This window comes from Styela clava, chromosome 8 (assembly GCF_964204865.1).
Source record: "Styela clava chromosome 8, kaStyClav1.hap1.2, whole genome shotgun sequence".
In the NCBI taxonomy this organism is placed as follows: Eukaryota; Metazoa; Chordata; class Ascidiacea; order Stolidobranchia; family Styelidae; genus Styela; species Styela clava.
The window spans coordinates 22,941,916-22,962,977 of NC_135257.1; the positions used below are offsets into that span (position 1 = coordinate 22,941,916).

General features: G+C 36.8%; 1 protein-coding gene across 1 annotated transcript; it reads left to right on the plus strand.

Annotated features, from left to right (window-relative positions):
- The first annotated feature begins 4,363 nt into the window (after positions 1–4,363).
- On the plus strand, positions 4,364–20,834 carry LOC120346821 (ribosomal protein S6 kinase beta-1-like). The gene is made up of 7 exons (XM_078115555.1): positions 4,364–4,910; positions 6,593–6,728; positions 11,202–11,343; positions 13,962–14,188; positions 15,214–15,339; positions 16,371–16,486; positions 17,036–20,834. Exons 1-7 carry the CDS (start codon positions 4,417–4,419, stop codon positions 17,256–17,258), a joined length of 1,464 nt encoding a protein of 487 aa, XP_077971681.1. The 5' UTR covers positions 4,364–4,416; the 3' UTR covers positions 17,259–20,834.
- The last annotated feature ends 228 nt before the right edge of the window (positions 20,835–21,062 follow it).

Below are 21,062 nucleotides of genomic sequence, written 5' to 3' on the forward strand. Positions count from 1 at the left end.
ACATACGCATTTTAACCTTCTTTTAAGTTATTCTCGTCTTCCACGTACCTATGCATTTTGTATGTATGTTTACTTTTTGTGTTGCTTATGTCAGATAACATAAAATGCTTGGTTCAAAACTCGTCGACTGATAGCTTGCTGAGAACACGATCCCAAGCTTTTTCGTTATTGGTAACTCACACAATTTGCGACGCAATACCCCTCGTCTGTACGTAGTAACATCTTCGTCATAAGATCGCTATTGCGTAGGTTCGTAATCAGTACGTCATGGCCCCATGTTGAACTTGATCATCCGACACAAGAATGAAGAATTGCACAATTCGCTATAACTTTGGTTATACAATAGCCACGGAAGCAATTCAAGTATTAGCTGAAAACATGAAAGGATCTCTATGAGATTGGTAATATATTCATCACCAAATACGAGATTTGGGATCATAAGTCACTTTGAAGCAGAAAAATATATTTAAACTAAAATCAATTTTTCACTTTTTGACAAGCGTTATTTCAAAAAGTAACATTTTATCTCACTGCACGATAAAATTTGCTTTCGTTTGAGATGTCCATTAATTTGCTAACAATAATTGTTAAAAAGTTATAAACGTTCTATATAACCAATATTTCGAATTATTTTATTGCCCCATCAATATGGCGCGGCGAACTTTTATGGGGAAAGAGTAACTTCGCTCAGAGACGTCATGATTCACGCAATTAACACGCTCTCCAAAAAATATGGCCAAGCTGCGACTTCCCGTGAAAAATGTCTGAATACCTTCCAATAAGAGACCTCTTTTACAATGAGTTTTATTTAAATTATGCCTGAAGAGTACTGCTGTGGTGTCAATATTGGATATCTGTTTAGGTTAACGCGCAGACGAAGTGCTGAACAACGCTTGATGTTCCCATGTTCATGAAAGAATTAGAAATGAACGGCATGCATGACTCAATCTGATCCAGCCTGTGTGATGTCATAATTGGAACAGTATTGAATGATCCGTGATGTTTGTCGAGTCACATATAGATAAGATCGATCGCTACAATAATTAATATATTTTCATTTCCAATTCTCAAGTATGATTTAAACGAGAATAACGAAAGTATTTTGACTTTTTCTACGCACCGCAGGTACAAATCCGCAAAAGGAGAATAATTTTGCGACGCTCTATCAATATTGGAACGACGCACTTGGGCGTGCGACGCCCAGTTTGAGAACCACTGGTGTACGAAATAGATCGTTCTGCTAAGTTGTCGTTGAGATTTCGTTTTCTTTGCAACTAATCGATCGATTTCAGATCTTTGGTGCTTTTTAAAAATGCTCATTTGCGCCTTTCGCTCCGAACATGGCCGTGTACAAGCCGTCACTGATATCCAACGATATGTATAGAACTCCTTATCATTAGAAGGATTGGGACCTTTCCTCTTTGGAATTGCATACGCTAAACTGGAAGAAACCTGATAACAAAGGATTCACGTGCATGAGTGGCAAGAGGGTTGAAATGCAATATATTAGTCGAAACAACAGCTGCGACTCGGCGAATTCTTGCACACGACAAAATGACAATATGAAAAAGTGAAACAACAAAAAAGAGCAAATCCGGCATTGTCACAGAACGTTTTCTTATCGCCTCGGCGATGCGCCAACAGTCGTGGTCATTGCCGCTCGATTGATTTACATGGATTTCCGTTTCCTAAGGTTTGATAAGATAAATCGCCCTTAACAGGAAAAATGAATATTTTTATTGATTGCTTGTATTTCTGGATGATGAACCACGATGAAAACAAAAGAAGAAACATTATAGGATTTACAAGTTTATCGCGGGGGAGGGGAAAGCATATAAGACGGCTCAATCATATGGCGAAACACGGCCTCTCGTCCGGTTACCAGCCCATGTCGGATTTGGGTTAGTTAGTCAGTTCTTCGTTTTCAAGTGCATGGGCTCGACTACCTTTCTTTCAACAGCTGTTTCTTTTTTAATATCAGTCGAACTTTATGAATAGGCTTGTTCGAAGTGAAGGTGTGAGGCGTTAGAAATAAAGAGGGACTCTAAAAGCTGACCTAAAGAGGCTAAGTCAGTAGCGTAGCATCCACGCATCCACCCTCGCAGTCCCCGCGGTCGCGAGAGGGCCCACAGCGCAAAGAGGCCCAAGCGGTTAAAATTTAGAAATTTAGGCCGCAAAACCAAAAGTTGCATTGCAAAACCAGTAGTGCACATCTTATAACGTTGATGTTAGTTCTGCTCAAATCGTTTTGTTACGTAACAATGCCAGGGAGTCGTCGATTTTCGGCGTCTTGTGGTTTGATCGCACCGGCAAAATTACGAAGGATGTCAGAATGATGTCGAAAGAAAAACCTCTCAGTGGCGCACAGAAACGCAGAAAAAGGGCAGAAGAGGGAGCACGTATGAAAAAAAAATTTAAAGTGACCAAAATAAACGGCAAATTTTAGGTTACCATTGCCTTTTAATAGCGACATGTTATGCTTTTTGTCGAAATAAAAAGCGTTGTTTTAGCTTATGTCCGAGAGTTTTCAGTGGAAATGACGCTATTTGCCCTAATTTTTGCGGGGGGGGGGGGGGGGGGGGCACGAGAGTCTGGCTACGCCACTGGGCTAAGTGATATAAATACAACCCATATTGTTGTTCGAATTTTTACAACGTCTTTTCATATTCCATGTATGCTGTCCTATTATAACGCAGCGGTCTCAAACGTCTGTTATACTTTTTAGGGGTAACATGTCACACCACTGTGTTTTAGGTCAGTAAGGTTTTGAACATAAATCCCGTCACTGTTATATTGTGCAATAATTATGCAGATACTGTTTCGTTTTTTGAGGCAAATAAACAAACATACATTTTGGAACAACTCCAACAGGGCAATCCTCTTGCACATAATTATCCTCCGCGGGATTCAAACCTACAAACCCACGCAGTAGGTGGCCAGCGTGTTCCTAATGCTAATCATGATACGCCACACCGACGAGTTCAATTAGAAAAATGTTGAATATTGAGTTTTTCTATTCTTGTATTTGCTGCTTTATTTCAACTACAAAGTATCGATGACTTGTTTAGTTTTTCACGGCAACTCATGAACTGCAATGAGCTGATATATGTTTTTGTGATCTGTTACATGTATTATAGGTATTTTTTTCATCGTATATTGGTTTTGAACGACGAAATAAATATTTGAATCACTGAGGTGATTGATAAACGAATCGACCGAATGGTGTCCAGTAGTATCATCCGTCTTATCCACATTTCCACCCATTTTTCGTTGAACGGCGCAGTTCAAAAATATCAAATCTCACCCTTCGTCTATCACGAATACCGTCATAAATCCGGTTATGACTCTGAGCACCACTGTCATGGTGAAACAGCGCGGTGTTTCGCAATATCCCATCTTGTGACGTTCACTTCAACAAAGACCTTCGATTTAACTAATTTCGTGTTTGAACCAAGTTCGTTTTGTTCATATTAACCTTGAATCTTGCTTGGCCAATTTAGAATATTAAACGAAGAAAGTAGTTTCGTTGGCGCCAGGTGTCTGACTAACGAGGGGAGAGTTTTCACAGTTTTTAGCGTGAATTTGACGGATATGCGTGAATAATGATCCTCGGACATGATGTCTATTTCTCGTTGTAAATTAGGATAAGATTTTTATGTTTAATCCTGGGAAAAGAAAGGCGATAGGGCAGGATATTCGTATGGCTAACTTGGCTTTTTGTCTGGTTCCGGTAGATACCGATACCGGTACCGTATATACAGTATATAAGTATAAGTTTATTTCGACTCCATAATCAGCAATAGACGATAAAAAAAATAAATAAAAACAAAAGTAAAAGTAACTGATTATAGAATCGGAAAAGCGAACAAAACCTAGAGTAAGGTTTGAAACGTACAGTATTAAACTGCTTGTCATACTGTGATACTAGGCCAGCAAGGTTTTGTACAAGTAAGTACAACTGAAGATGGTGTTACATTTCGACCTTTCAGCTTTTTGAGACTAATTATAGAATTGAATAAGTCTCTCAAAGAACTGATTATTGTCAGCAATCTCTCTCCTATCGGGATCGTTACAATGAGAAAACGAGAGAAATGACTGTTCGATTTCGGGTTCTCGCCTGCGCGTCTTGGATGACAGTTCGCATAGTTTGAAGGGCTCTATTGCGTCACTGTGACGTCGTGGTGACTAATTTTTGGATGGTGTGGTCAGGCAGTCAGATGGGGGTTAGGATTGACATGTGGAAAAATTGTTATGCTACGCCTACTAGAAGTATGTTAGGTACGAAACTACATGAGACCCCTCCTTTGTTGGAGTAAGTGTGATTTGAGCAAATATCCTATGATGTTTTTATATTTATTTTTATTCAGATCTCTAAATCTTTTTAGTATTGAAAATACTGCGGACACCTAGACCAAAATGGCGGGTGTATTCGAACTTGATCTGGACTGCGGAGGTCAAGGGTCAGCAATGGGGGAGATTTACGAATGTGGGGAAGTTCCCCTTCAAGGAATCGAAGATCCACAAGAATTAGAAAAAATCGAAATCCAGGACGCTTTAGTTAATAAAGGAACAGAGAAAATTGGTCCACACTGTTTCCAGTTACTTAAAGTTTTAGGAAAGGGGGGGTACGGAAAAGTTTTTCAAGTCCGCAAAACTACCTCCCCGGAAAAGAATAAAATATTCGCAATGAAAGTTTTAAAAAAGGCGACAATTGTGCGAAATCAAAAGGACACTGCTCATACGAAAGCGGAAAGAAATATACTCGAAGATGTAAAGCATCCATTTATAGTGGATTTATTTTGCGCTTTTCAAACTGGAGGAAAATTATATTTAATTTTGGAATATTTAAGCGGGGGGGAGCTATTCATGCATCTTGAACGTGAAGGAATATTTATGGAAGACATGGCCTGGTAATTATATTTTTGATTTCTAGATTGTTAAGGCGATGTGATGGTCTCGTGGTTAAAGCGTTAGACTTGAGTGTGTTGGCATCGCAGATTTGCACATTTGCCTTCAAATCGCATCAATCCCCCATATCAATCAAGACCTATCTGGATTTCATGATTTTTTTTCACAAGAAATCGGGTGTGTAATCACAGAGCTCGACGTGCAAATCAGAAATCCAGGTGTGAATTCGGAGACCTCGGCATTAGGGATGGCCAATGTAGAATAATTTACTATTCTAGAATAGTTAAATCGAATCCAGAATACCGAATCCTATTCTATTTTCATACTTATTCAAATAGTGGGAATTTCCACAATGCTGGATTTAGATGTTAAAAAGTTGTAAATGTATTACTATAAATGTATTATTTATTTGGAAATGCCTTGAACATTGGATTTAATGATACGAAACAGGCATTTCCCAGGACAATAAAATTTAAGAAATTTTAATATTTTTTGCCTCCAATTGTCCTAATGTTTGTAATCCCTAAATACTGATATGCCATAATATATATGTCCTTTTAACTAAAGGTAGCATATCGTACAGTACAGCACACTATACAAATCGGGTGACATTGTCCCGTTTCAGAGAAACCCATTTTACAGATGATCAGACACCCCTTCTTTGGGAGACGTCTGGACATTGTTGTCCCTCAATATCGGTAATAATGCAGTATAATGAAGCAAAATACTACAAAGAAGTGCACTCTAGTAACGTCATCATTGAATTCCTTGGGAAAAAATAATCCGATTTACCTAAGGAAAAAAAATTCTACCGTAGCATTCAAGAGTTTTTAGCAAGAAACGGCAATTTTGGTCATGTGACGGCCTCGATTAATTTAGATTTTTATTGAAACAAGCATGGCACGATATGAAGCATCTGACGTGGTCCCAGACGCTCCTCGTTTGTGAGACACATAGAGTGTTTGTTTTATTGAGCTAAATGGAGGGAAATTCTTGGAATTTGGATAGTGTGCTGTACTGTCGTAAGATATTAGTATCTGCTCAAACAGGGCCTTGTTTCAAGATATGAATAAGAAGAAATAGTAGATCCCTTTAAGTAAACTTTTATGTGAACCTGTATTTAAAGCTCTTGGTACATACATACATACAGTGGTGCATCGGTATTTTTTCCACCCTCATGTAAGAGTTAAAGACTTTTTTCGAAGAAATTGTATAAAAAACAAGGGGACGATGCTCAAATATATGGACCCCAAGCCCAAAACAAAATTTATGTAGCATTGCGTCAAATCGGGAACAGCCGTCACCTCTGGTGGATCAAAAACTGTATTCCTGTGGAAAATAAAAATATAGCAAAATTTTGGATCAAATATCAGATCTCATAGGATTTATAGAAAATTTAGGAACAAATGAAAGTAACAATCTTTAATCACTGAAAATTTTAAAGCAATTGGTCCATTAGAGAATGAGAAAAGTGAATTTTCCATAAGATAACAACAACAACAACAACAACAAGAGTGATAACAACAACATAATAACAAAACGATCCATTTGTCTACTTGTGTCCAAAAAAACTATATAAAGCTCTCAGTGCATCAGTGGGGTTTCGCAACTATTCTACCATTGCTTTTTTACTGCCTAAATGTTTCTTTTTGTTATTTGACTTTGTTGTTAATTTATCTTTCAGTTTCTACCTCGCTGAAATCACTCTTGCTCTGGGACATCTTCATAAAGAAGGAATTGTCTACCGGGATTTAAAACCAGAGAATATATTACTGGATCAAACCGGTCACATCAAGTTAACAGATTTTGGTCTCTGTAAGGTCTGTATACCTTGATTTAATAAATTCAATTTTAGTGAAACATGGGTCAGATGGGTGCCAAGATGTCCCCTTTTGAAAACTCTGGCTGCGCGCCTGCATGGGTGCCAAGATGTCCAAAACAAATCAGATATTCGAAGGGTGGTTCATGTAACGGTTGCGACTCCCTTTACCATTAAATCCATCCATCTGAAACACATAATCGGTTAATTAACTAATCTTATACCTAGGGATGGGCAATATAGAATACCGAATCCGGAGGATTCGAATCCCAAAGTATTCGAATCCAACAGGATCCGATAACAGGATTCGGTTTCGGCCTCTCCGGCGCCATGCGTCGATTTTTGCATTTCGGGTTTCTAAATATCAATTAAAGACGAGCGTTTTTCTCGCGTGGAAATCTCTCTCGTTTAGCTAGACTTGCGTCTGCTCGGAAAGAACCCGTAAAATCGGTAAACTTCAAACACTGTAATCTTAATCGGCGTATTCCGGACAGGAAGTCGGCGAAGTACATCTCATGGCGAAGACTCGTTATTGCTCCATTTTTGCGTTTTCGCCGGGCGTCAATTTTTGTATTTCGGATTTCTAATTTAACAATTAAAGACGAGCGTTCTTTCTCGCGTGGAAATTTCTCTCGTTTAATTAAACTTGCCTAATCGCAAAGAACCCGTAAAATCGGTAAACATCAAACACAGTAATCTCAATCGGCGTATTCTGGACAAGAAGTCGTGAAGTACACCTTACGACGAAGACTCGTTATTGCACCATTTTTTGCGTTTTCCTGCTTTGCTATCTAGCGAGGGTTTAATAATAATAATTATTTGTGCCGACTTACTGGCGATATTCCGATAATTTGATTGCAACAATCTTCAATTGTTTACAGGCGTGCCTTGCTTTATTTTACATTACTGTAAATGATTTTCCGCGACCGGCGAGTTTTCCCCAGAAAATGATGCATGTAAATCAAAAGCCAGGCGTAAAATGTTATGACATTACTTGCGATTAATTTAAATCAAATATTATTTTGGAATAATTTTATTACTCTTATTACGCCAGTTTCCGAAATACAAAGTTATATCGCATAACACGACGATCTGTCGCATTTAAATTTCACTCCCAAAAGATTACATATCTTTCGGTCCGTTTCTATTGTTCAAGATAGACGCACGTTTGATCGAGTGTCTGTAGTAATTTTATTCGCCGATAAACTTGCCACAAATGCCACATCTGGCGAAAATAGTTACGTATTGAGTTTGAGTAGGGCCAAGTCTGGGTAGATAATGATATGTAACGATAATAATAGAAATTGAATTCGTCTTTAGATGATGTTAACTAATAACTAACTACGAAATCGCGTTTACGGGAACCTTGTTTTGCACGTCTTGATCGCACAGAATAATAATAAGTTGATTTTAATTGATAGTGGTTAAATATAATATTTTACACCGGTCGCATAGGTTGCAGTGGCCACACGCTGGTCCCGCATCTAATTAATTCTCAGCGGGTGTGTTTTAGTACACTCGACACTCTATAACATTGATAATGATTTAATGCCGTTTCATATCTATTTTGGTATTTAACCGCTTACTATTACAGTGTTTGAAGCGTAATTTAGCATATAAGTATTTAGAGATTACATACATTTGGAACAATTGAAAGCAAAAATATTGTAATATTGTTAGATTTCATTGTCCTGGGAAATGCCTGTTTAGTATCAAATCAAATACAATGTTAAGGACATTTCCAAATAAACAATACATTCATAGTAATACATTTATAATTTTTTGACATCTAAATCCAGCAATCAGGAAAATTCCCTCTATTTGAATAAGTATGAAAATAGAATAGGATTCGGTATTCTGGATTCGATTTAACTATTCTAGAATATTCTAGAATAGTAAATTATTCTACATTGCCCATCCCTACTTATACCCAAAATAGACTGGTAACAAGACGAGAGGCCGTGGTTCATCATATGATTAAGCTGTTGTAATTGTAACGTCTTTTCATTCCCCCGGAATAAATATGGAAATCCTATCCTACAATTTGAAGTTGATCATATTCAATATTTTAACAATCTTGACTTTGGGAATAATTTCTAAACAATTAAAGTCTTACATTATGACTAAAAAGGCCAATAGTTTCTGAATTCATAATATATTGTTGCGGTAAAATCTAAATAGCTTGTGACACATTTTCCAAAAATTGTCGTATTTGGTTCGACTGCAGTGATACATGGAACCAGTCCTTATTTCAATATTTAACTGTATTTTTAAATTCAAACTCATTGAATATGCATAAGTCTCAACATCTCAGCCTTTTAATTGAAATACTCATATCGCTTCAAACTTTGATTAGAAAACCGGTTTGAAAAGCATCTGTTTCGTTGCAGTTTTTTTTTTAAATTAAAGTTTATTTAAAATTCCAACATTCACTCTTTTTGTCTCGACTCTACAATAACTCAGAAAAGTTAAGATTGTTATTAGTTGTTGGATTTTTTTTGCAAACACCAAATCAATTTGTACAAAATAGCAATTTTTATTTAAAACTGTTGAATTGATTTGGTTGGCTGTCACTCGTTTACTGTCATTGTAACTACCAGAAAAGAAAAGAAAAATTCCAAGAACTTGAAGGACAGACAAAAAAATTTAGGCCTAAATCTATTTCTAATAACTTCAGTTATGTAGATTTCTTCACCCTCCAGAAGTGTGTGTACCAATATTTTGTTCGTCTCTTCACATCAAGTTGTGTAAAGGGACTGAAGCCTATGGGCAGGACGACTATTCACTTGGCTAACACAGACAGCGCCCGAACTTGTAATAGAACTAAAATGATGAAAATCAGAATAAAATTATAACCCTAACCTTCTACTCATACTACGGGAGTGGTGTCAGTTGCTTCAAGTCTCACTGCAGTATTTATTAATTAGCATTCTGGACCATGATTCATCATAGTCAGTGATCTTCTTTAATGGTTGCCCATAACCTCGCTCAGAGATGAGTTCCCCATATCTGGGAGTGAGTGTTCGAAACTTTGCTTCGAGCTAATTTCTGAAAAATGAAAAAATTGCAATCAATTTTCAAATCATTCTGAATATTACAATAAACATTAGTAAAACTGATATCTTCTATCTTCCATATTTGGAAGCGAGTGTGCGAAACTTTGCTTTGAGCAAATTTCTGAAAAATGAAAAAGTTGCAATCAATTTTCAAATCATTCTGAATATAGCAACAAACATTAGTAAAACTGATAGTTATTGAAATGCCAGATCCCAAGGTATTAATAATTTATCTTGTGAACGTGTTTTGCCCATCCTCTCAATGCACCTCTTTCAACAATTTGATTAGTCGGTCAAACGTATTAGGAGAAAGTAGATGTAGATTGATTCTCAGGGAGAAAAGATTTCCATAAATTCAATTATTGGAAATATTTTGGGGCTCCCGAAGTATGCGAACCAAGATGGCGGACATCGGAATGTAATATGTGTACTAGGTTAGGGTTAGGCCATAATTTTAGGTATAAATACTACGGGAGGCTCTTGGCTAGTCTTCGAACTGATAATAGGACTAAAATAAAAAAAAATTGGAAAGCAATTATCGCCTAACCCTAACCTGTTACCCATGTTACGTTCCTATGTCCGCCATCTTGGTTCGCATACTTCGGGAGCACCAAAATATTTTTGTAGAATTCAATTTAGAATAATTTTAATCAATAGTGATGGCCTAGTGGTTAAAGCGTTGAACTTGACTATGTTGGCACTATGGGTTAAAAGTCCTAGGTTCAAATCCTGTGCCCGTCACCGCACCCAGGGTATCATAAATTGGGTAGACCATTGACGTCGGATATATTCAGTTCTTCAGTCCCAGTATATTGTAGTTCTTTACATATTATTTGCTGCTTGAGAGAGATTTGATTGGAGAGCATATGCGATGTCGACTGTCGTATAAAAAATAACTGTCTGCTATAATGAGTAGCCTGGCCAATGAATGCGTAAGCTCAAAATATGTGCAGTGCTTTTTCACTTACAGATGCAGTTAGAAGCCCACTCTCATAGTGTCTGGGAAAATGTTTTTCAATATTAGACAACTTTTTTATCTCAAAAAAAATCTTTGTACATGGGACCACTTATATTGTGCTGAGCACAATGACAGGAGCGCTCAAATAGAGTTGAAACAAGTCTCTTGTCAACCGTTATCCAACCCCATTGCAAGGGTGAACCCACAGACATAAACTTATCTTTTCAACAGTCACATGTATCGAAACTCTTTTATCAGGACTCATTTTTTGTAGTTACCGTAGATGAGGGCTCGGGTATACCTGACTAATCTAAATAGAATAGGAATTTTTGTATAAATATACGGGGAGAATGTAGTCAGAACGATGACTTAATAATATAGTGAGCCCTTCCAACGGCAGGTGATAGGCATGTAATTTAAACACAAGATGGAAATTATACCTTAACCCTTTATTTAACAGGAATCTATCCTAGAAGGCAACATGACGCACACATTCTGCGGTACGATAGAATACATGGCTCCAGAAGTTCTGCTGCGATCAGGACACAACCAAGCCGTTGACTGGTGGAGCCTGGGAGCGTTAATGTTTGACATGCTGACAGGTAAGACTTGAGTTTGTTTGAATACTAGTGTACTAGATTAATTCAAGTTAGGAAAAGATAGAGCACAATCGGTGTTAAAAAAATAGTATGAATTTCGGTGCTCCCGAAGTATGTGAATTAAGATGTCGGATACCGGAACATAGTATGTGTACCAGGTACCATAATTTTGGGTACAAATACTACTGGAGTCACTTGGCTAGTCCTCGAACTCGTAATAGAACTAAAATAAGAAAAATTGGAATGAAATTATGGCCTAACCATAACCTAGTACGTTCTGGTAGTCGCCATCTTGGTTCACATACTTCGGGAGTACCTAAATTTCTATACTATTTTTGAGATGACGTGGGCCTATGGATAATTTAGAATTTGTAGCATAAGGCTAGTAGTCCTCCCTCTTTTATATACTGTATATGTTCGTTCAAAAATAATACTTCAAAAATAGCAAGCGCCTGTGCTAGAATAAGGGCCCGGCCGGTTTGAATAAGGGCCCTGTTAGTGAGTTTGGTTAAAAAACATGGGCCCGAGCTACAAAATGAGCAAATACGGTATTTCGCAGAAAAAACCTTCTGGCATTTGCTCATTTGGTACATTCATTTCAACATTCGCTGAAATTTAATGTTTGATATATTTTACTGGTATGACACTTTTATTCATTTTTTTATGCCTTCAATTTGGAGTTTTTGAGTGGAGTGGAAGCAGGCAACTGTATTCTAAACTAAGTAGAAACATTCAACAACTCTTGATATGACTCAATGTATATCTGGTAGTGATTTGCTTGGGGCATCATTGCCCTTTTGAAAAAATGAAATGAAGTTCCTCTAAATTAAAATTGAGAATTTAAATCATTGAATATTTTTATTTCGCATCGGCGTGATTATTCAATTTTGAATTCGATTTCAACCATTTAAGAAACGTTGAGTTGGCATTTACGACATAACTTAGCAAACAGAACCACATTCCTATATCGGTGTTGTTATGTAACAATCACTCACACTATTGACATTGTTACAACATACTTGAGTAATAATGCCGCTGTTTGGGATGTCCAATCTTATTAAGACTTAATAAGTGACATGATATAAGTACTTCAAATAATTACTGGAAACCAAATAATTTTGTTTATTTTACAAATTCGATTTTCCAGTCCTATTAAATATATGTACTTCTCTGTGTTCTTCCTTAAACATGCTCAAATTAAAATATATTTAATCTTCCGTATTTGAATACATATTAGGCCTGATTACATGTCCATCAATATCAGTCCAGCGAACCGGTTCGGTTTAGAAAAGTCAAAGTAGTCACGGAGACCACTTAACGCCCTCGATTACATGTCCAAACCAACGACTAACATACCGGTCCAAACCAACAAGATGAGACTAGGGTTTTATGACTAAAGCAAATGAGTCGTGATTTGCAAACACTGCATATATATATTTTATTTTCAATAAATTCAATACAAATGTTGATTAAAGTATCAAAATTAAATGCACGTTCTTGATTGAAGTTCTGTGAAGTTATTTGCGGAATAGGATGAGGGGTTGCTTTCCCGTTGAAATTTGCCCATAATCTGAAAACAAAACGACGAATTAATTGGGGGCATAAAAGATAGACGAGTTAGATCATTTTGGCCGACTATTCAGCGTTCAACGTTGCAGAGTACTGGCACCTTACGCCACACGACCCATTCAAATATTACGTTAGGCCTACAGTTACCAGTAGTCTACTGGAAACCAAATTAAAACAGTTGTATTTTATCAACCAAACACTTTGTGTGAAGTGAGCTCACCATATGTAAACAGAAACACTTTCAATATTTAATATCGCCCTACTACTGCGACGTTACCGACACTGAATCTTTGAATTTATGCCGGTAGGCCTATGTACAGTAAGGGTACCGGTGCCAGGGTATGGCTCAATCAAAATTCTCAATGCAAACTGAAGTTTATCAACAATAGTCGTACTGCGCTCAGTTTATATCAATAAATCTTTGGACATTAAGAATTAATTTCTTATCACAGCCCTGATGGCTACACATTGAATTGCTGAGAGTGATAAAGTTTTGAAATGAAAGTGTCTGGCTTAGTGGACATGGGCAAACTACGGCCCGCGGGCCAAATCTGGCCCGTTGGGTATTTTCAATCTGGCCTGCCCGATGCTGCCACAACCAAGCTAAAACCAAATTTTGCTGTTTTAGCAAAAAAGGGCTCAAGGACTTTGTTGGGATTGCGATCAAGCACGAGGCTTATTGTTTTTCACTCTTGCTTTTGTAAAACTGTAAATATTGTCCATGAAATGTAACTTTTACTTCATACTTACAGGGCTCGCCAGTCTAGATAGGCAAAAATTTTGACCCCTCGTTCCGAATATCTTGCATACCCCTGGTTTAAACCCAGAATATAGAAAATGGGGAAGGCAATGTCAAACCTGAAAGATCCTGGCCCTGCCTAAATAATAGTTTCTATATTAGAGGATGTTTGTAGTGAGCCTTGCTCAGTGTGAAAGGTCATACAAAATAACACTTCGAATCGAACACTTCGATTCTAAAATTCTGTCTTTCATATCGCAAGTCCAAAAATCATGTATAAACTTGATTTTGTAATTCTGTCTTTATATCGCAGGGGCTCCACCATTCACAGCCGAAAACCGCAAGAAAACTATAGATAAGGTTCTACATGGTAAATTAACATTACCAAGGTACTTGACTCCAGAGGCGCGAGACTTATTGAAGAAATTACTGAAACGCCATACTGTGTCTCGTCTCGGAGCTGGGCACCAGGACGCTGGGGCAGTACAGGCCCACTCATTCTTCAGGCATATTGATTGGAATGATTTGCTGCTTAAAAAGGTAAGATTTGAATTTTTTAGTCAATCTGTCGAGGCAGATAGACAAGAATGACCAAATATTTTACTATTCCGAATACTTTGTGAGAAAAGATTTTCGAATATGAAACAGCGAGCACACTCTAAATTGGGAAAAGTTCATGTGGAAAATTACATTAATTACGATATCTTCATGTTGAAAAACAACACAAATATAAAAGATCATTGTTTTCCTTGTGTTATTTGCTACCAGTTTATTGTGATATACTTTTCTGACAGCTTAAAATTACTAATTTTTAAATAAAAATAGGTTATTCCTAAATTCAAAAATATACTACATATATTGAATTCTTGAATATTCGATTTGTTCTGGGTAGAGATGGAGAATGTTCGAAACTAAGTAACTTTCCATTTTGAAATATTGTATTCAGTATTCTAAATCAGGTCGTTTTTAACTTTAAAATCACTGGCTCAATCTTATACCCGCTAACTCACTCAGGGTTTGATAAAACTGTTGTAATCCTGACAAATAAAAGGATTCCAATTTTATTTCATCTTTAGTACCTACTTACATATCAGTGAATTCTCGTGCATAGCCTAGGTTCAGAGCGAAAATCGTGTGTAACTCTGAATAGGAAAGACCTGCCCTTCCAAAAACATGAAAATTTGGTAATCCGAGATGGCAGACACCGAAACGTAGTATGTGTACCAGGTTATGGTTAGGCCATAATTTTATTCCAATTTTCCTTATTTTAGGTCTATTACGAGTTCCGTGACTAGCCAAGTGACTTCCGTATATTTGTACCTGAAATTATGGCCTAACCCTAACCTGATACACATACTTCATTCCGGTGTCCGCCATCATGGTTCACATACTAAGGGAGTACCGGAAATTCATCCCTTGATTTCTTTCTTTCTTGGAAAGCTCACAATTTTCTCCATGGAATATCCAAACGTACAAAATTTAGCCCCAACAAACATTGAAAAGTTTGGGAGGACTTTTCCGGGTTAAAATTTCCCTGAACATATAATTCATTTTTTTTCACTCAGGTTGAACCCCCTTTTACTCCTCCAATCAAAAACGATGAAGATGTCTCCCAGTTTGACGTGAAATTTACAAAGCAACCACCAGTTGACAGCCCCGATAATTGTCCGTTATCTGAGAGCATGAATCAGGTATGTGATAGGTTACATATAAATGTTTATTTAGTGCAGTGCTTCTCAAACCGGGCTCTCATCCGGGGCACCACAAATCAGTTTGGGGGCCACAAGCGAAGGCCTCCACTATGTACCATTCACGATATCCACATTTAATGAAAATGAATATGAATTTATTGTGTATATGCACCTTTTTTCGCTTTTGTTTTTCATTATTAATCGTGCCACATAAAATGGAAAAGCGGTAAAAAAACTAGATGTAATACAGAGTAGAGCTACGATCTGAAGCCCGACGCGGCCCTAATTTCAGTCGACCTGAAATGTCAATCATTAAGTTCGGGTAGGATCGGGCGTTTCTATCGCTGACTTTTTTTTTTAAATAAATATATGTTCATAAAATGTATATACTAAAACTATGTGTGGATGCTAAACTAAGGAATACTTGTTGTAAAATAAATAATTTGGATAAATAATAGCAATGACAATCCAAAGAACTCCTAAATATAATGTGAAGTTTTGAGTTTTCTTCGGGCTCGGGCCTGCAAATCCAGTTTATTAGTCGGGCTCGGGTTTAAAACCCACAGGCCTGGGTAGGGTCGGGCTGGAATTTTTGGGCCCGATCTTACCTCTAATGCAGAATCACAATGGAATTTAGTTCCAGTAGATTTTGGCATTCCAGTGGTCCTCCGTAACTTGCTTCCGAGAGATGTTCATGAATTTTTATTGAGCAAATTTTCTAATAAAAATATATTAGTTTGATTTGCTTTCTAAAGGCATCAAGAATTTTATGAAACTATTACAGTTGCGAATAAGACGAGTTCAATAAATTTTTAGAACATTCTGAATCTATCATCTCCTTTGGTGAACACCAAAGGTATTCATTCCACGGTTTTACTCATGTCACACCATCAGTTCTTAATCTGTGATTACTGTATTCTATTTCAATGCATTTTACATACATTTCTGCTCACAGCTTAAAACTCAGGTTCCCAAATAAAAAATATTGATTGTTCAATTTTTCTGTATAAGTGAACACTGATTTTTTCCAGGTATTCCACGGTTTTACTTACGTTGCACCATCAGTTCTAGCGAGCCTTCATGAAGACAATGATGAACCTACATCGAGGGTCAGGTCTCCCAGAAGGTTCTCGGGAGCTCCTTTCAGGTTCGGTTTTTATTTATACAAAAACAGACAGATTTGGTGATCGGCCACAGGTACTTCAAGTTTAGAAATAGTTCCACTTGCAATTTGTGGGTGCCTAGTTGTCATAGTGTCGGAATTAACATCGCAGATCAAAAATTTTGAGTTCAAATCTATAAATACCACTCAGGGTGAAAGAAAAATTGTTTATGCAATGCTGACAGGGCACATAGCAGTTTTTTCAAAAATACAGACGTGGCCACATCGCATAGCTTTGTTCTGAGTTTTAGGCATATGGGCGTGATATAAAAAAAATTTGAGTTCTAATGATTAAACATAAAATAGACGTCATTTAACTTCTGAAAGAACTCTTCTGAATTACTACGTTAATTTTCTGTGAAAATGTCATTCCATAATGTAGTATTTTTTCGCTTTTCTTTTTTGGCTTTTTATTATGAAATGTGGCAGATAAAATGGAAAAGCATTAAAAAAATCTAGCTGTAGTGCTGAGTATTGGGTTTTAGCTGTTCCTATGTGCTACCCCCCCTTATTTTAAATATTTCATGTTTTCAGTCCAATGAAAGTCGACAACCCTTGGCAGTCTCAGACAATGATGGGGGGAGAATTTTTACCGATGGAAACGAGTGAGATGGATTGTGATAATCCTGTTGTTGTGGTTACGACGACATCATCATCAACCAACCGTGTCACTTCGTTCGACGTTTCTCACTCCAATTTTGGAAACGAGAAATCACCGCCGATACCTGTCAGGGTTCCCGGTCCAAAACATAAATAATTTTATTCATTTTATTCTTTTACTTAATTTAATCACCTCCCCAAATCTGAGCATGCTCTTGTTCAGAGCCTTGTTAAGAGTGCAAATATCCCACGAGATCTGCCATTAATCGGTTGTAGTCGAAATGACTTTTTATCTTTTAAAATCGGTTTTGATTGATATACGAATCTAAAATATCAAATATATTTGAATTATGCCCTGGAATCAATGATGCATGACTTGTCAGAATACTTCTATGTTTATTGAATAGAGCAAATTCTGCCTGGTCATGGTTGATTGATTTTTCCTTAAAATAAAGTTGAATGATATATGGGCTATAGAATTGGTCAAGCATGACTTGTCAGAATAATTCCATGTTTATTGAATAGAGCAAATTCTGCCTGGTCATGGTTGATTGATTTTTTATCAAAATAAGGTTGAATGATATATATATAGCATAGGTTATAGAATTGATCAAGCACAACTTGTCAGAATAATTTCTATACTCATTGGGCGCTACCGAATCTGCCAAGATATGGTCAAATGATTATTTATTACAATAATTCAGTTTACCTTGATTTACTGTCACAATTATAAACCTGAATATATAGCCTGCAATTCTTCTATCATTACTCTTTCCACTTTTAGTTGAAATTCAGGACCTACTTTGAGCAAACTATGTATTAATGAGAAGAATAGTTATGCTGCAACTGGCATACAAACTTCATTACTGAAATTTAACTGGTAGTTTAGTAGAGAAAAATGTGAACTTTTTACCTGCAAAATTATGGTTGTTGGTTACCCCAGATTTAAGATCCTGATATAAGCGACTAGGCTCCAGGCCCACCCACATGTAGTTCCTCATAACTTACCAATTAGTTTGACCTGAATTCAGGAATTCATATTGAAGGCTTGTTATTATCCATCTTTCCCAAAATGGGAACAGCTTGTTATATTCTTCACATAGAAAAGACTAGATCTGTCGAGGCTGAAAATTTTTTCAATCGTCTGGGTTGGTGAAACTTATGATCCGACACACAATTGTAAACAATATATACTCTGTGTTGAGAAATAAATTTATACGCTCGTAAAAAAATTCCGACCTGAGCTCGGAACTTCCAGAAAATCAAATTTTCATAAACTTTGTCGTTTCTTGAATAGATTGTTAAGAACGTTTAGTAAACTTAATGCTTCTTGAGTTTCTGTGGAAAATCTTGATTTTTTTTTATCACTATTGAGTCAATCGACTCGGACTCCGTATCCCTGGAATGTAAATTAAATGCCAAATTTAATTAGGCAAATAATATTTATCACCCATTCATTTCATATCGGCACAATCCATTTTGTGGCAAAATCTTCATTGAGTTCAGCTTTGATTTGTTTATTTATTTAAATAATCACAGGTTAAAATCCCATCACGCGCATGAATAGGGTAGGGCTACTCAACTGGCGGACCGCGGTCTGAACTTTTTGAGTATTCGATGCAGATCGTATTTATTTTGCAGAATTGGTTCAGTTAGGTTTGAATTTGAAGGCTTCTACTGAATGATTTTTATTTGTAGTTCCGGAAGTTTTTTTTTTATCATTTGCTCATAGTTGCACTTGCTATATGCAAAAAGAACTGATACTATAATCAACAATAACCAATTATAATGCGAGTCGAAGAATCATTAGTGTTCGAATTTATCACGGCGTCGTAGTATTCTACTGAAATATATTTCAAGCACACTCAGAAGACCGAACCCCAGTACTTTTTCAGTTTTATGCGCAGACCTTCTGTAGAAATAGTTGAGTTAGCCCTGGGGTAGGTCATGCCGATGGAGATATTCTGGTTCCTCTAAAAATATAGCAGCCGCTTACATGTCATTAATTGCATGTAGAGAGCGGCATTGCTCTGGGTAGGCAATCCAGACCCAGGAAGATTTCGGTTTTCCAAAAATAGTAACTCATGTATCAGAGCCTTGTATCATGTGAAAGACATTGAATCCCTTTGAAATATGGATTTTTAACCTTTGATCTTTAACCTCTGCTGACACCAACAAGCGCTAACCACTAGGCCATCATGTACTTTTATTTATCCTTATTTAAATTATGTTATTTAATACTTTTTGCCAATGAACGAGCAAGTTTTGACGAGCACGTTCCAATTTTGTGTTTTTGAAAAGTTGCAAGATATTGGAGTATTTTTTGAAGATATGGTCATGTTTAGCCCAGTGCTTGTTAGAATTATGATTTTCTGGATTATCAAGTACTATGTTTTTTCTCCAAACAGTTAGCCATTGGATCTGGCTACCACAATTTCAACAGCCTTTGACTTTTCATTCGGTTCCTTTAACTTCGCTCAGTGTTAGTTTGGCTGAGTAATGCACAACCACAATCTCATATACATTCAATAGTACTTGCATATATGTAACTTTGCTCAGGTATTAATTTTCTGAGTGGGTGAGAGTAATTTTATATGGTTTCATCATTAGTACTTGAATTTCAGTGGTGCATTAACTTTACTCAAAGAGTCTCCTTTACTTCTGAGTGAGTGCCCGTAACTTTACTCAGAGATGAGTCTGCTTTACTCCTGAGTTAAGTGTGACCTTACTTTGAGCAAATTCTATTAGTAAGTCTGATTTTATCTTAAACATCATTTTTCATTATTGGTTTCATGTGAGCTTTTGAACAAAATATCTTAAGTTTTTATCAGGGATGTGGAGCTAGAAGAACTCCTGGTTGCAAAAATGTTATCCTCGAATTTTGAGAAAAACAAATTTTGATACCAAAAACTGGCGCTTTAAAAGTGTGTGTACCAATATGGAGGTAGCCTAACTGATTTTGTTCGCCTACTTTACATCAAGTTGTGTAAAGGGACTGAAACCTATGAGCAGGGGATATATTCACTTGGCTAACACAGAGAGTCCCCGAACTCGTAATAGAACTAAAATAAGGAAAATCAGAATAAAATTACATCCTAACCTGGTACACATACTACGGGAGCACCCAAAAACTTTGGCGTAAACAATTCTTTTCTTCTTTAAATGTCTGTTTAGCTTAAGTCTGAAATTTTATATTACGTTGAAAGTTTGGCTTAAAATGATTGAATTCCCATTCTGTCTCCATTTCCCTGGTTTTTTAGGGTATTATTTCCATAATTCTCAAGTAATTTTAATGAGAAGAATCCCAATTCATGCTCAAAATATACCACACCTTAGCCTCCTAGTATTTATTGCTCCTAGCTAAGGGATTATGACCATCTCCGATGCTCTTTGCACCAAATGTCTGCGATCCCATATATGGCATCACTGTCTCTAGCTACTGACTATGGAACAATATATATGCGATTATTCTGAGTATCCCCACTCCATGCTTTTCTTGGCAGCAATCATCTCAATCAGTTGCATTTTGAACTATCTATTCATTAAGTGCTCTTGCTGTCCAGTTCTGCATCAATGATCTTTTTATGTAGTTTGATCACCATGGAGCGAAAAGAAGTTTTATTTTGATCTCTGCTATCTTGTATATTTATTTATTATCAGTGGGTCATGTACATTTTTGTGGTTGCCAAGGCAACGATACTTGTAATTTATAATAAAGGTAAAATGATTGTAAGCATCTGTGGGAGAAATTAATGGTTCATTCAATATTTGGGTAACGATCCAATGATGTCGAAATAGTCAGCTAATTCGATCATGTTTTTTGAGAGTGAGCATAAGTTGGCAAAAGGGCATTTCAGGGTGGAGCGAGATGTGGAAAAGCAGCGGCGCTCCTAGATGAGTCTGACAGAAAACAAAGAAAAGAGTCTCAACTATGTATGTCAGGTAGATTGGGCCCAAAATT